Raw genomic sequence first — 15,032 nt, 5'->3', positions numbered from 1 at the left:
GGACTAGTTTTATTTACATGCCATATACAAGCATGTTTGTTAAATAGACAGGCTTGAAAAAAAAAAATGTCACTCAACGCCTCTCAGGCTTGAAGTAGCTTAAGCAGCAGAGCGCATGATTGCAGATGCAGGGTGAAGAGGTTCAGTCACCTCTCTTTCCTCACTCACCTATCAGCTCACAAAGTCAAAGAATATTTAAGATATATGGCAGTTTAGCATGTAACAGATACTTAAATCAACTGTTTTTTTAAAGTTTAACTTAAATGTATGTTTCTGCAAAACAACTTATTGTACTTAACTTATTGTAATTATTGTTTTTTTATTGTTGTGTATGCATCCTGTACATTTAGTTGTTTATTTGCAGTCTAAAAATACTCAGATTCCACATGCCACTTTAAAGCCTGTTGAGCTGTTTTCCTTTTGTAATAATCTCTCTTCCACCATCCATCATGTCGATGGTTAAACTCTCATCAAGCTCCAGACAAACAATTCAGTTCAGAAGTCAAAGCACTTGTGACTGGTATCACGTATTCCAGGTGACCTTTCTATAGACCCCGTAACCAAAACAATCATAAACATTCAGATAGTTTGAGGGGAGGAACGCACAGCACAAACACGCCTTGTCTCCAGACCAGTAATTGACTGTGCGTGATGTCTCACACTGTGCTGGCTGTTTGTACAAAATGACTTATTAAACTCAGAAATCATACTAAACATGGCTTTGATGTAATTAAAGACTTATTGGTACAGAGCACCACAATGATTTGAAATGATTTATAGTTCATGTATTTGGAAGCATTTACTAAATCACATTTTCTCTGGACGTTTTATTTGACCTTGGCACCTGGCAGCTGACCTCTTATCTCACTTGTCTTGTTTCTTTTTGGCCTCCTGACTCACTGGCAGCAGTCGGACCAACTTTAATTATAGCCACCAGTACATTCCTTTCCAACAGAATATGGGAGAGATAGGCAGAGAGGCCTTGGGAGGGCAAGCGTGAGCCGTACAGAAGAATATACAAAAATAGAGAAAGATTCATGATAGTCAAAGATAGACCGCAGTGTCTGTTGTGTGATTTCATTTCAATGGGATGGGGAGGCAAGCCATCGTCATCACGCCACTGTGGCTTGTTTATAAATCCGCTGCTGAGCCTTGACATTTGTCTCTCTCTTTTCCTAATGCTAAGACAGAACAACGACCATGGGCCAGAAGCTGGAAAAGCTGTCTGAGAAAGATGAAGAGTCACTTGGTAATTCAGATTGGTCTGATCAGACTGGAGAGACACAACAGACAGAGACGACAGAGCAAGATGAGAGCAGGGATCAGGATGATGGCAGTTTTGCGACCCCACAGAGTACTGGCGGGATTACCGGGATCAGCGTCAGTGGCCAGGCGACTGGGCACGCGGGGGAGCACACAGTCACTCCTGCACGTACAGACTCCCAAACTGGGCAGCCAATCAGGCCTCTAGGTCAGCAGGAGCACCCTCTCAACACCATGGGAGAGAGGGTGGGTGGAGACAGGGAGAGCCGAAGTGTCACTCGAACTGTAAAGGAGTCAAAAACTGTCCTGGGCCCTGAGGAGAGCAGACCAACTTCAAACAAAAAGCAAGGTTTTCAGAGGAAAGCTGTGGCCTTTTCTTGGACTACAGCTATGGAGGAGCAGGGAAATGGGAAGAAATCTGAAATTGACTGTAGCAAGTTAGGTCCTGACACTCAAACCAGGGGTCTAACAGCCTCATGTGATCCCACGAATGAGGAGGACTTTGTGGTACTAGAGAGGGATGAATCTTGGTTGTCTTCCGATGGAGAAAATAATGACGTCAGGATAAAAACAGAGAATCTGCAGTCATCTATTAAAAGAAAAGTTGAAGAGGACTCTTCCACTACCTACAGTAATGGTAATCTTCCACAACCTTCCACGAATACCCCTCAGGAAAGGGGGTATGAGAATAAAAGCAAGAGAACATCTGACAGAGTTTTAGTCAAGACTGAGACAGGGGAAGCATGTGCTAAGAGTTCACCCGCTGCCTGTTTTGAGAGTGAAATGGGTCAACATTTGGCTGAAGTGACAGGCAGCAGGTGTCCGCTAAAAGGAGTCAGTCATGTTGGAGCTGCCCACACTGAGACAACTGGGAGAGGAAAAGCCAAGGAGGAGCAAAATATGAATGACCATGGCAAGGGGCAAGTTTCTACTAATTCCTCATTCCTAACACAGGAAGAGGGGGGTTGGGAGAGAGCTGTCAGGTCAGACCAGAATCCTTGCTTCAGAGAATCACAAAATCAACATAAGGAAAGCCACAATTTGGGATTTATTGCACAAAAAACACAAGCTGACCAGTATCATCAGAACAGGTTTGCTGGTGCTGTCTCTAAGAGGGCTAAAGCAGGTACTCTTAGTTCATTCACCAAGACAGAGGATGGCCAAGCGATCGATAGAGCAGCAGACTCTCACCCACCAAAGGCCAAGCCCTCTAGCTCTGAAATAGCACGACTGCAAGACAGTCTCTCATTTTCATTGGAACAATGCGATTTGATCCCTTGTCTCCCTCTGCCAGGGAATGAAGGCAGTGATGGAAAGATACAGATAGCGAGCCTAAAGAGGGAGAGTGAGCTTGTTTGCTTCTCTGCCGTCATCACCCCTCCACCTTTAACTCATCTGTTGCCTGAGAAAGACACAACAATGGCAACACAACTTGATACAAATGCAGCCAGTTCACAGACGGTGCCAGGCACCTCACCCGCCTCTCGTGACTCTAAAGACGAGTCTGTGCCAAAAGAAAAGCCCAAAGTTAAAGGTCCACCTCCACCTGTCCCCAAAAAACCTAAAAACCCATTTATAAAGCTCAAAACTGCACAATTAATGTCTACTGACGTGCAAAGAAGAGGCAAAGATCATCTGCGATCTGAGGAGAAGGTGAAGAGAAGACACACTTTTCATTTTAACAAAGATCTTCCATGCAACGCTCCAATTAATCAGGACATGTGCTTGCTGTGGGATGAAAAAGGCACTTACGCTGTGCCAGCCAACATACGACGTCTGTCGGTTGACCTCGGCCCCTGGCAACACCTTTCACTCACACAAATGGATGATAAGTATGGAGATATGATTGACTATGACTACTGTGGGCGCGTGGCAAAACTGTCTCCAGATGAGGAGCCGCAAAACCTGGACATGTTGCAGAGGAGGGTATTCCTGGAGAGACAAGCCAGATATAAAAGCTCACCTCCTCCTGTTACGAAAAAGCCCCAAAATCCTTTTGCGTCCACAGAGAGTCTAGACATACCAGAGGTCACGTCGGGCAAAGAAATCCAAAGACCAAAACCTGCTTGTTCAGGAAAAAGAGAAATCTTCCCTGAGCTCCTGTCTGCGAGAGTCAGCACACAGGTCAGCAATGACAACCACGCTAACTATGGTTACCGTAAAGATGTGACTGATCACAGCACTTATAGGGATGCAGGAAGTGGCGGTGAGGTGGGTTCCTACAAGCCTGTGGCAGAAATTATCAAGGAAACAAATCAAATGCAGAGAGACCAGAGCCGGGTCAGATCCGAAGGGCCTAAAGCTCAGGTTCGAGTGGCAGAGCAGAGTCCAAGTGTGAAAGTGTCCCAAATGAAGAATGCCTTCGATGTCCCAAAGAAATCCAAAGAGAGACCACCAGAAGTTCAACCACCTCCAAAGAAAGGTAAGAACTTGGGACAGTCAAAGCTTGAACACATTAGTTCTGTCTTCTTTAGGAGATTGTGACCCTCTGAAACTGACTGACTTGCAGTTTTTGAAATAATAATAATAATAAATATATTGTGACCAACCCACAGAGAATTAAGCATGTGTCAAAGCATGTACTTAATTAAAAGCAGCTGATGTATCCATGCTCATTGAAAAAAGTCCAACAATATCTCTGCCAGTAAGGGAACAACAGGATCTCAGTTATGTAATATGTGACATCTAAACTTTTAAACCTAATTCTATCAAGAGTCTTGTTTTTCTTGTCTGGTTGGGAGAGTAATTTGATAAAAAACAAAGCAGGGTTTTCCCAGATAACTTTCTGAGAGACTAAACTATGACTTAGTAGCATTTACATGATTGTTGAGGACAAAAAGAGAAATCCATGTCATTCAATCACTCAGTAAACCAAGTTAATCCTCTCACAAGGGACCCTCCTCTTTTTAATTTTAGCCCCTGTTCACCTCAGATTTATCCCACACCCCAAACACATGCAGCTCAGGGTGAACTAGGGACTCAAATTCATCTAATGTAGGTGTAAATGTGAGTATTAATGTGTTTATCTACCTTAACAATCCCAGTGGCAGTCCTGGCAACTGCCCATGGTGTTTGCCCACCTCCTCTGGATAGAGTCCAAGCCCCTTGCCCTTATAGAAACAAGCAGGTAAAGAAATAAGCAATTGAATCCTCTTTCTTTCCTCTTTCTTCTACATCTCTCATCCATTCATTTAAGAGATTACTCAATAATTGCTCATGACTACTGAAATTGTGTAGCATCTACCTGCAGACCAACTCACAAAAAGGTTCCAACTCTAGAGTCTAAAACCTACGTTAAAAATTTGAGATCTTTATACATGTATCCACTCATTTTAGGCATCTACTTAAAATGAGTGAAACTGAGGAATAAACTTTAGCTGCTAGAGCCCTAACATTTAATCAGGGAAAGGGTGCAAACATGTTTTGAAACAACATAATTACTGAAAGGGCAAACAGAGGAAATGGTTTATAGCTGTGTTTCCTAAATATTTGTGATGTGTGGGTGAATCACAGACTGTGGGGAGCGGGGTTTCTTTATTGTGTTTGAGCAGGACAGGCTAGGGTGGGATGGGACAGAGGGGGAAGGGAGGGACCCTGAAACAAAAGATGCTGCTGGCTATGAAATCCACATTTTTGCATAGCTGAACAAAATTCTGATTAAGAATTCGAACCTGATTCAGTAGTTGTACTTCAAGAGACACGAGGTCGACTTGGGGAGAAACCCACTGTTCCTCCTGAAGTCCCATCCCCATTCACAGCCTTGGGAAATTAAATCTGACTTTTCGTTTGCGCATGTGCCGTAGCCGGTCGTCACCGTATCCTATTGAATTTAATAACGATGAGAATAGACGATTGCTAATCTTCCGCAGGTGAGGAGCGGACAGGAGATGCTCTATCCGTCAACTTGCATCCTGAAATAACAACTACATCTAAATCACTTACTCCGGGTCAAAAATTTGCAGGCAGGAGAGGCGGCTGGCCTTGTTTTTTTTTTTTTTTTTTTTTTGTGGAGACCAGGGATATTAGAGCAACGTCCTGCAGGATAAGGGCGCGCCTAAACTACCAGATTCATGTGTTGTGATTGATTACCCCCGTGCTAACGAAAATCTTGCATAGATTTAGGAGGTAAGAAACCTTAAAAGTCTCTTAGCACTGTGCATTTTCCATGTGATCGGTCGGTCGGGGTTGTGCAGCATCCATTTAGCTGGCTGGATGGGTTTGAGAATGGGAGCAGCCAAAAACCTCGGGTGGAAATATCTGCACTTGCGTCAGCTGGCGGCGGTCCACCGCAGCTAACAGTTAGCAGCTAGGCTAGGACGCTATCCTAGCTAAACTGAACTGTGGATGCCAAACACACTGGCAGGATAAGAGAGGGGAAATTAAACATTTTAGTCTGAGTGGGCAGCTCTGCAGGGCCGTAACAAAAAAGTCTGGTGACTGCTTATGTGATATTTTCAAGTAAATGTGAATAAAAACACTTCACTCTGTTTGCGGTGTTTCAGTGTGTCGGCGGCTGTTGAGACGGGACCAGCCCCGGCACAGCTGCTGAGCTGCCGGCCGGGGCAGTGCGGCGGAACACGGTCTACTTTGCCGTTATCGTCGCCTCCCTTTTACGTTATACTTTAATTTACATACAGTGTTTTTATGAATTTTAGCAGCTCAATCAAACCTTATGCTTTGTGGCGTTTGTAAGTGAGAGTCACATCTGGAGCGTACTCACCAAAATATAAATCAGCATACTCGGTCCACCCCCTTGTTTCGGTAACGGCAACGTTTTGTTAGCATGCATTGCTAACGTATCTCCCTCCAAAGCTTCCCAACAGCATCAACGACTTGTTTTGAAATTACTCACACAGCTGGTTTAAACATATCACAGCTGTGTCTCGTTATCACCTTGATTTTCTAGTTTGTAGCCACTTGTTTAAATGGGGAGGAGGGGACGCACCGAGCTTTGTGGTAACATCAGCTAACGTTAGCAAGCAACCATTGTCTAACGGTTACACCGTGCAGCTGCATCCTCAGTCCACAAGATCGGTCGGTGTATTCAGCACATGTATTTAAAAATGTAACATGCCAGCATTATGATAAGCTCAGGCAGAGGTGTAGGGATAGTGATGGATTATTTGGTGGTGTTGTGCACACCCATGTAGTCGCATTGTCCAGACAGAAATGAATAACAGACGGGGAAAGGGGGGGCAGACCCCTGCAGGGCTGCTGACTACATTTTATTAATATCAGAGAAGCCATCAAAGTCTCATTCAGCTTGCTCTCTTGGACCGTAATATCTTCGCATTAACTGCTGTGACAAGGCCTATCATTGAGTTCACTTCTATCAGCCAGGCCACCATCATGATGCTCTGGTCAGCGTAAACTGTAGTCCTACGCTGTCCAGGCATTATGCAGCCTTGTAAGAGCATGATCAGTGTTCACGGCTCTGTGGGACATTGCTTTATGAATCAAGGCCATACTAGGGGGAGTATTTGATTGATAAAAAGGATCATGTTCAGTAATCCACCATGAAACTGTTCATTTCTCTCTGTCTTAGATGATAAGATAGTTGTTGATGAAAGTATTTTAAGGCTACGTGTACAATACTTGAGGTTATATGGTTAGTGTCCATTATCTGTCTGCCTCAGACTTGTTATTTGGGATGAAAACACCATTTAGTTTTACTCTAGTCAACACATCCACTGTTATTGCTTCACAAGTTTCTTGTGTGGGTGTCTAGTGGTGTATAGTATAATATTGTGACTTTAAGCTAGTTTTACTGAATTGTGTGTTTTGACATATTGCATGTTAACATCATTATGATCATTAAAAATACAGAATAACTAAGCATATACAAAAAACTGACATCATGATTTAAAAACCTGACATTTGATATCAAAATCCAGTTACGTAGGTTTAAGCAAAAAACTTGGTCTGAGCAACCAAGCTGTTCTCCTCTGTAAAATATGTTCTGGTGTTGCTGAAAAAGAAGGAAAAATGCAAGTTTCTATATTAGATCCAGAGGGCAGTGATTCAGCTTTTCCATTCTCATAATCCACGATTGAGTGTGAAGAAGCAGGTGGTTTGGTGCGATGACAGACCTGAGGATAACTGCAGAAAAATCCTGCGGCATCCTGTATAACAGCACAGTATGTCGCCGGGGACCGGCAGCTTAATTGCCACCCTGAGACGCTATATTTTCCACATAATTACACAGCTAAGCATGTTGCTAAAATGATGAGAAATTCCTCAGGTATCAAAGACAGAGTTTTTGGAGTTATATAAAACAATGCTTCAAGACAAGTCAAGTTTCTGGAGAATTTCCACTCGGTTTGGTTTTCATGTTGTGGCTGCAGATCTAGCCAAGATGCCAACAGTGGAATCTGCTCTGGGAACATTTGTCTACACTTGATGAATGACTTGTCTTGAGGCAGAAATGGGAGTGAGGGTGCACACAGCCACAGTGTGGATCAACAACTGAAAGCATTTCCAGAATCTCAGAGCAGCAACAGGCCATCTGTTGTGTGCTCAGTTTAATAATATAACATCACTGATGACAGTTCTGAAAAAATATCTTATTTCCTGTGTCCTAATCAGTAAACCCCAAAATATACACTAGTGTATTGTCCAGCATAGCACTACACTACTGTGCTGCTTTGAAAAAACATTGCTCTAAGTCCCTCCCAATTTGTGGACATGCCACACATCATAGCATTGGCACCATTGTTGTTACCACTCAAACTTTTGTTTTCTGGTAGGTATCCAGGAAAGGCAGAGGATGCTTTTCTTAATGAATTCAACTTATCACAGATGCCACAGACGCATTTCAGGAATTAATGATGAGATGTCATAGAGAAGAAATAGGATAAAGGGTTAGACACTGTTAAGGCTATAGAGCTACCTCAGATTCACAATTCACTTTGGTTTGCCTGATTGTGATTTTTTTTTCTTGGCTCTGTAAGAGAAACTGCTTGGCTGTAGGTTTGGGTTTTGCAGTCAGTTGTAGAAGTGGAACTAACTTGATGAGGTGTCATGAAGTAGCCTAAATATTAATAACTACTAAAACTTTAAATTTAAATCTAATTAAAGTTAACTGAGCCTAACTCCAGTAGACATCCATACACTGTACACTGTTGAAATGAATAGAACAAGTCTGTCTGTTAGTTGACAACCTTTAGAGAATTAAAACTTTTTTCTCTCAGAAGTCTGGGATATTACACTAAGATACGGAAGTAAACACAGCCAGAGAAAAATGTTTTCCAGTAGGATTCTGCATGCACAGGAACAAACTCAGTCAAAGCTAACAAACATAATCTCAGATCAGACAGACTGCTGGCAGTAAGCCAGACGTACCCCTCAAGGTTTGCATGCTCAGCGGTGACAGAAGGATGCTCATTTTCAGATTTCATAACATCAGTTTCTGAGGAAAAATGTCCACTTTTGACAAAACAAAAATTCCTTTAACAAGAACATTTGTGGGCAAAACTCTCAGGAGCTCTGACCAACTGTACTCTTATTTATCTCTGTAGATATGTTGCGGCGAGTTGTGCGACAGAGCAAGTTCCGTCACGTCTTCGGTCAGGCCGTGAGGAACGACCAGTGCTACGATGACATCCGTGTCTCCAGGGTCACGTGGGACAGCTCCTTCTGTGCCGTCAACCCCAAGTTTGTTGCCATCATCATAGAGGCCAGCGGGGGAGGAGCCTTTCTTGTCCTTCCTCTACAAAAGGTGAGATACTCTGCTACTAAAAAAATATATAAAATTTAAACAGGAAAGGGGGGGTTACTGAAGATACAAATACAATGTCCCTCTTTGTTGTCTTATTACACTCAGTTCAGTGGACTTAAACAAGGATGGTTTAAAGCATCAAATCTTCAATTCTGGTCCTTGAGGGCTGGTGCTTTGCTGGTATTTACTTTGCTGTGGTGGATAATGAGCCACAACTGCTCTGTCTGTGGCTCAGGCAGAGTTTGTGTCATATTGAAGTTCACTTTTTCCAAATTCTAAATCCTGTTCACGTCAGTATCCAAGTGGTACTTGCCCCTCTGAATTTGCATTTTTCTGAAAGCTTCAGTACAGGATAGGCAACTTGGCAGGCAAAGCAGTTAACATCACTGCAACCCTAAATAGATGAGAGCAGCTATTGAACTAAGCTATGGCACTTACTGAATAAACATTCATGTTATCAAAACTTTTCATAGTTTACTACGCACAGCAGTCAGGACTTTTCTACTACGGACTCAGTGTGGTCCTTAGTAGAAAAATGGTATCAGTGCCCCTCTGCATACAACCAGCACTTAACACAGGATAAGTGTTATTTCACTGTGCAAATTACATTACTGTCTTATTAATATAGCATAGTCAGCGACCATCTTGAGTAGCCTAGTGATGCTAATCTTGGAAAGTTGTAACAGTGGGATTCTTTCATTAGTGTGAACACATTGTCAGCACAGCACATTGTATATAATTTTAGCCATAACAGTTATAGGATGAATTGTAATGAAATTTTCTACAGGTGTTGATGTTCCACAGACGATGAATCCTAGTAACTCCAGCAATCCCCTCACTTTTCCTCTAATGCCACCATGAGGTTGACTTTTGTGGTTTTGAGTGAAATGTTTGTATAAATTTTGCAGGGATTTTCATGGAATTCGTTGCACACACTCGTGTTCCCCACAGGATGAATTGTAATGATTTTGTTAGCATTTAGCTCAAAGCACTGTTTGGCCTGTTAAGTATATTCTCACAAAGTGGCAAGTGTGGCTGTGGAATTTTTATAATTATTCTGACGACATGCACACCAAAGTCAGAAATTCTGTAATCCTACACATGGTGGCTTTAAGTACAGGTCCTTGAGGAACAGAATTGGATATCGAGGGTGTAACGCATATCCAGAGGTTGTAGCCAGTTGTAGCTTTCAAAGCATGTGGTGAGTCAATTCCATAGGCCTGCTCATCAGTTTACTGCTGCTGTGACCCCGTCCTGCCGTTTCCTGAGGCTCATATCTGTAGCAAACCCCATAGATAATCAATGTTTAAGTCTGCCTGATAGTAAAGGCATCTGATTTGTATCCTGTTACAGTTGCCTCAGTGAGCACATGATACTCACAGAGGAGACGGCTGCTCATTATTTTAGGCCACTGGGTTAATTAATTTATATTCACTGTATAATGTCCTGCCTCTGGAGAAGCTGCTACAACAGGTAGAAATCACAGATGTCCGCCCTGCTGAGAAAGGTCACTGCAGTAAAAACTTGTTTATAGTGTGCTCACGTGAAAATTAAACTTAGTATCCAAGTATGAAGTCAGCTGTTAAGTGAAACTGCAACATGATTGTCATAGAAAAGCGAAGAATATTTGTGTAGTCACGCATGATTAAATAAAACTTATCTAGAGGACAGGATAGTTATGTCAGCCCTGTGTGTCAGTCATTTTCATATCTCTCTGACCAGGATCAGCTTCCTGAACTTTATTGCTCTACCTTAGGTCACACTCTTTAACCCCTTTGTTGTCCTCTGTCCCGTAGACCGGCCGCATAGACAAGGTCTACCCAACAGTATGTGGTCACACAGGCCCAGTGTTGGACATCGACTGGTGTCCTCACAATGACCTCGTTATTGCGAGCGGCTCAGAGGACTGCACAGTCATGGTAAGGACATGGTTCATCTTTAAAGCATCAATTATTTTGTAGCTTCTACTTTTCTTTATCTGCTTTATTTTATGTCTGATTTTAGGTTTGGCAGATCCCTGAGAACGGGCTGGAGAATCCCCTCTCAGACCCTGTGGTGGTGTTAGAGGGCCACTCTAAGAGGGTTGGCATTGTGTCTTGGCATCCCACCGCTCGCAATGTTCTCCTCAGTGCAGGTAACATTCAACTAGAGCCTCTGGTGCATACCCTCTGCCCTCAAACTGGTCTTCCATTTGTCCCCCTGTGCACAGCTGAACTCCAAATCTGACCAATTATCTCAGAGACTGCCTCCTGTCGCGTTGCCTTGTGTGATGTAAAGTGCCGAAAATAGACTTGGACGCAGAGGTGTGTGCAGTCAGGCTGTGCTGTTTGTGTCCATTTTAGGGTGCGACAACCAGATCATCATCTGGAATGTGGGCACGGGGGAGGCCATGATCAACCTGGAGGACATGCACCCCGATGTTATCTTTAGTGTCAGCTGGAGCCGCAACGGCAGCCTGCTCTGCACCGCCTGCAAGGACAAGAAGGTCCGTGTCATCGACCCCCGTAAGAAAAAGATTGTGACGGTAAGTGAAAACGCCGTGGGGATCTGGGGAGAGGATGCCTGACGTGTGGAATAGAAACACCTACAGTGTCTACAAACATGGCTGCCCAATCTGACAGGTGTTTTTGTCTCATTTATCAGGAGAAGGACAAAGCCCACGAGGGAGCTCGACCAATGAGAGCCATCTTTTTAGCAGACGGAAACATTTTCACCACCGGATTCAGCCGCATGAGCGAGCGCCAGCTAGCCCTGTGGAAAAGTGTACGTCAGTGTAGAGTCTCATTCAATCCTTCACGCTCTGACACATCACAGAAACACTGCTATCTACATGACACATGGAACTTTTAATGTGATGTAGAACTTTTATAGAGCCTTGCTCTGAACAGCTTCCTGACAATGATATAGGTCAATGTGTTGACCTCATCAGTCGCTCCTGTGGTGAACATGCTCTCTCTCTCTTTGCTTCTTTCTCTCAACTATATGTGTCTGTAACATCTCAGCTCCAGCAGGGGGCAGTGAATACAAAGAGAAAAGAGAGAAACCAGTGAGGAGTAATTTTAAATATGAGATTTATTCCTGTTGATTGTTCTCTATATGCGAGAGTTTGGCATGCACTGAACACAGGGGCAACTCATACAGACAATCAGCAATAATTGGATTTTAATCATTAATCTGTACTGTGAAACTGTACTGAAATGCTGAATTTTGTGTTACCAGGACAACATGGATGAGCCAATATGTGTTCAAGAGATGGACACCAGTAATGGAGTTCTGCTGCCATTCTACGACCCTGACACCAATGTAGTCTACCTGTGTGGAAAGGTGAGATTCCTTATAATACAGATATTTCTGTTTTGTTTCCCAGTTGTAATACTTAGATTCACAAACTGACTTTTAGTTGTGACTGTGTGTCCTCAGGGTGACAGCAGCATCCGGTACTTTGAGATCACAGATGAGGCACCGTTTGTTCACTACCTCAACACCTTTTCCACCAAGGAGCCCCAGAGGGGCATGGGATACATGCCCAAAAGAGGCCTGGATGTCAACAAGTGTGAAATTGCAAGGTAACACAGCAATTCAGCTGACATGTTAGGATCATTATTTTTTTGGTTATTACCAAATTTATCTGAAAAATATGCATGTTTCTGTTTTATTACATAGTTCTTCAGCCTGGCAATAAATATTCATATTTTAAAATCTGGAATCAGTTTTGCTTCAAAAAATTTAAAAAGCAATTAGTTTTTTTTTTCAAAATTGTTGCAGATAATTTTTCTGTCTTAATCACCTAATGACCACAGTTTAGTGTAAACACGTTCCTTTTACCACAATATGAAGAGAAACATATAGAGAAAATCACTGATTATGTGAGGGTCTGTCTAAGTAGCTAAACTACAAAGTTAATTAAATCTAGCTTTATTTTCATTTTTTTATTTTATTACTAATGTGTATTAATCTGAATGTATTACTTTATTTAAAACATATTTTTATATAACTTACTATTCTTGCTGTTGTCTCTGTAGGTTTTACAAATTACATGAGAGAAAATGTGAACCAATCATCATGACAGTCCCACGTAAGGTAAGTCTGTTTAAGTCAAGTAATAAATATGCTGTTCCTTCACTGCTGCTTTATACAGGTAATTTTCCTCCATCCATATCTGTCAGTGTTCTACCCAGTCCTCCTTTCTTCATTTCCCATGTCCTCTCTGCTCTCTCCACCTGCCCAGTCGGATCTGTTCCAGGACGACCTGTACCCGGACACAGCCGGCCCTGACCCCGCCCTGGAGGCAGAGGAGTGGTTTGCCGGCAAGAACGGAGGCCCCATCCTCATCTCACTCAAAGACGGCTACGTCTCCACGAAGAACCGGGATCTGAAAGTGGTCAAGACGAACGTCCTGGAGACCAAGCCGGCCACAAAAGCAGAGCACAGCATCTCGACTGTCCAGAAGCACGCTTCTCCACAGCCCTCAGTAGTAAGTGTTGAACGATGAGACCACATTTGCAGAACTGTATGAACATGTCATATACCCCAGTGTTTTTTCTCAAAACTATTTTTCCTTCAACTGATTCAACTTTCAACTGTTTATTCCTACTTTTTTATTAGTATAACTAGGTTCTTAAAAATAGATTATGATTACTGTTTTCTCTCTGAGTTCAAAGTAGCACTTGTCTAACTTGCACACACAGTATTTTTTGCTGACATTTGTACTCCCTCATCCACAGTAATTATTATGGTTGGAACAATTGACAGAAGTTATGGATCAGCACATACTTTGGTATTTGGGTCACAATTCAGTGGAGCAGCAAAGGAAAATGTTAACAGCTACAGGGCTTCATTTCCTGTGCAGTCCCTGCTTATTTGACCAGGATTAACAGCAAAATTAGTTTTAAAGTAGATACGGTAAATAGCTATTGCCCACAAAATCTGCTGTAAGCAGCTCTAGAAATCTTTACCAGCCTCTGAAGCGCTTAATGAGAAGTGCAAAGTATTTTGTCAAGCTAACCGTCTTTCCATTTTTGCCCAGAAAATGGAAGACAAACTGGAAGAGGTACTCCGAGAGTTCAAGTCACTCAGGGACCGCGTCATCCTTCAAGACCGTCGAATCGCCAGACTGGAAGAGCAGGTTGCCAAGGTCGCCATGTAAGAAGCAGGCCCCACTCCCACCCCCACCCCACTTCCCAGGACCATCGGTTGTTCTGGAGAGAATCGAACAGACGGGCAGGCGGGGGGTGGTCAGCCACGGCCAAATTTTCAAGATTCGGCTTCATCCGGCTTGGCGTCGTCTCCATGGTGAGTCCAAGCCTACATTCCAAGATGAACTTTTTTTTTTCCCTCATCAAGCCTCCCAGGTTTCACACTTCGCCCTGACACACACTGAGAAAAGGAAAAACTCTTGCAGCTCATGTACACATTTGAAGAAGAGACATTTTGTTGAAGGAAAAGTCTTAACTCTTTTTTTGTTTGTTTGTTTTTTGTTTTTTTTGTTTTCAAATCGTGGTAAAACATTCTTATGTGAAGTTTGTACTCAAAAACTGTATGTAGCATCACTATTTCCATTGTTCTTTTTTTGTGTTGCCAAATATGAATCGTGTGCGGTTTCATGCACTGCTTTTACATTTATTTTCTCTCCTGTTGTACATTCCAGTCACAACCTGGTAGAATGAGTTAGTTGAGCTGGATTTCTCTTTTTTTTAAACAATAGCTGTCGAACTTCTTTCCTCCCACCAGTTTGCTCATTGCTAACCATCAGATTTATGAATGTGGAAGAATTCCTTCTAAAACATTTTGTTCCTGTTCTTCTGGGATTGAAATTTAACATCGGGTTTTAATGGGAAGGGGTTGGGGGTGGGCGGGAGGGCGGGTTGCATCTCTCTGGTGTAAATGTTGTGCAAATGTAGTGGTGCCTCTTGTCACTGTTAAGGGTCAAACTTAAAAGTCACCCTCTCCAGTGCGTATTTGGTGTTGGGAAGGGACCACTCACCCAGCTTGTGTTTCACTGAACCCCTGACAAACAGTTCTGTGCACATAATAAAGATTTTACACATGAAAA

General features: G+C 42.8%; 1 protein-coding gene and 1 long non-coding RNA gene across 4 annotated transcripts in view; one reads left to right on the top strand and one right to left on the bottom strand.

Annotated features, from left to right (window-relative positions):
• LOC108879844 (uncharacterized) overlaps positions 1-6,130 on the bottom strand; it is a 14,589-nt gene extending 8,459 nt beyond the window's left edge. The window contains exons 1-2 of the long non-coding RNA XR_001960401.2: positions 5,984-6,130; positions 4,294-4,373 (exon numbers count right to left, since the gene is read on the bottom strand). This is a non-coding gene — a long non-coding RNA (uncharacterized LOC108879844). The remainder of the gene's footprint in view (positions 1-4,293; positions 4,374-5,983) is intronic.
• On the top strand, positions 1,188-15,032 carry coro1cb (coronin, actin binding protein, 1Cb). 3 transcript variants are annotated; one of them, XM_018671243.2, is made up of 11 exons: positions 1,188-3,685; positions 8,781-8,980; positions 10,777-10,899; positions 10,985-11,114; positions 11,323-11,504; positions 11,624-11,743; positions 12,200-12,304; positions 12,401-12,546; positions 13,003-13,060; positions 13,209-13,454; positions 14,007-15,032. In XM_018671243.2, the coding sequence occupies exons 1-11, from the start codon at positions 1,201-1,203 to the stop codon at positions 14,124-14,126; spliced, it is 3,915 nt and encodes a 1,304-aa protein (XP_018526759.2). In that variant the 5' UTR covers positions 1,188-1,200; the 3' UTR covers positions 14,127-15,032. The 3 variants fall into 3 exon arrangements, with proteins under 3 accessions (XP_018526759.2, XP_018526760.1, XP_018526761.1); XM_018671244.2 differs by lacking the exon at positions 1,188-3,685 and adding an exon at positions 5,075-5,388; XM_018671245.2 differs by lacking the exon at positions 1,188-3,685 and adding an exon at positions 6,206-6,297.

The sequence above is a fragment of the Lates calcarifer genome, linkage group LG9 (genome assembly GCF_001640805.2).
Source record: "Lates calcarifer isolate ASB-BC8 linkage group LG9, TLL_Latcal_v3, whole genome shotgun sequence".
Taxonomy (NCBI): domain Eukaryota; kingdom Metazoa; phylum Chordata; class Actinopteri; family Centropomidae; genus Lates; species Lates calcarifer.
Note: the sequence above shows the minus strand (reverse complement) of the source record. Positions and strands in the feature narration are given on the sequence as shown.

What these genes read in the sequence shown, in the direction of transcription:
- coro1cb (XM_018671243.2), top strand. Translation starts at nt 1,201, where the DNA reads ATGGGCCAGAAGCTGGAAAAGCTGTCTGAGAAAGATGAAGAGTCACTT. An exon ending in CAGAGGACTGCACAGTCATG is followed by an intron (nt 10,900 to 10,984) that starts GTAAGGACATGG and finishes GTCTGATTTTAG; the next exon opens with GTTTGGCAGATCCCTGAGAA. An exon ending in TAGTCTACCTGTGTGGAAAG is followed by an intron (nt 12,305 to 12,400) that starts GTGAGATTCCTT and finishes GTGTGTCCTCAG; the next exon opens with GGTGACAGCAGCATCCGGTA.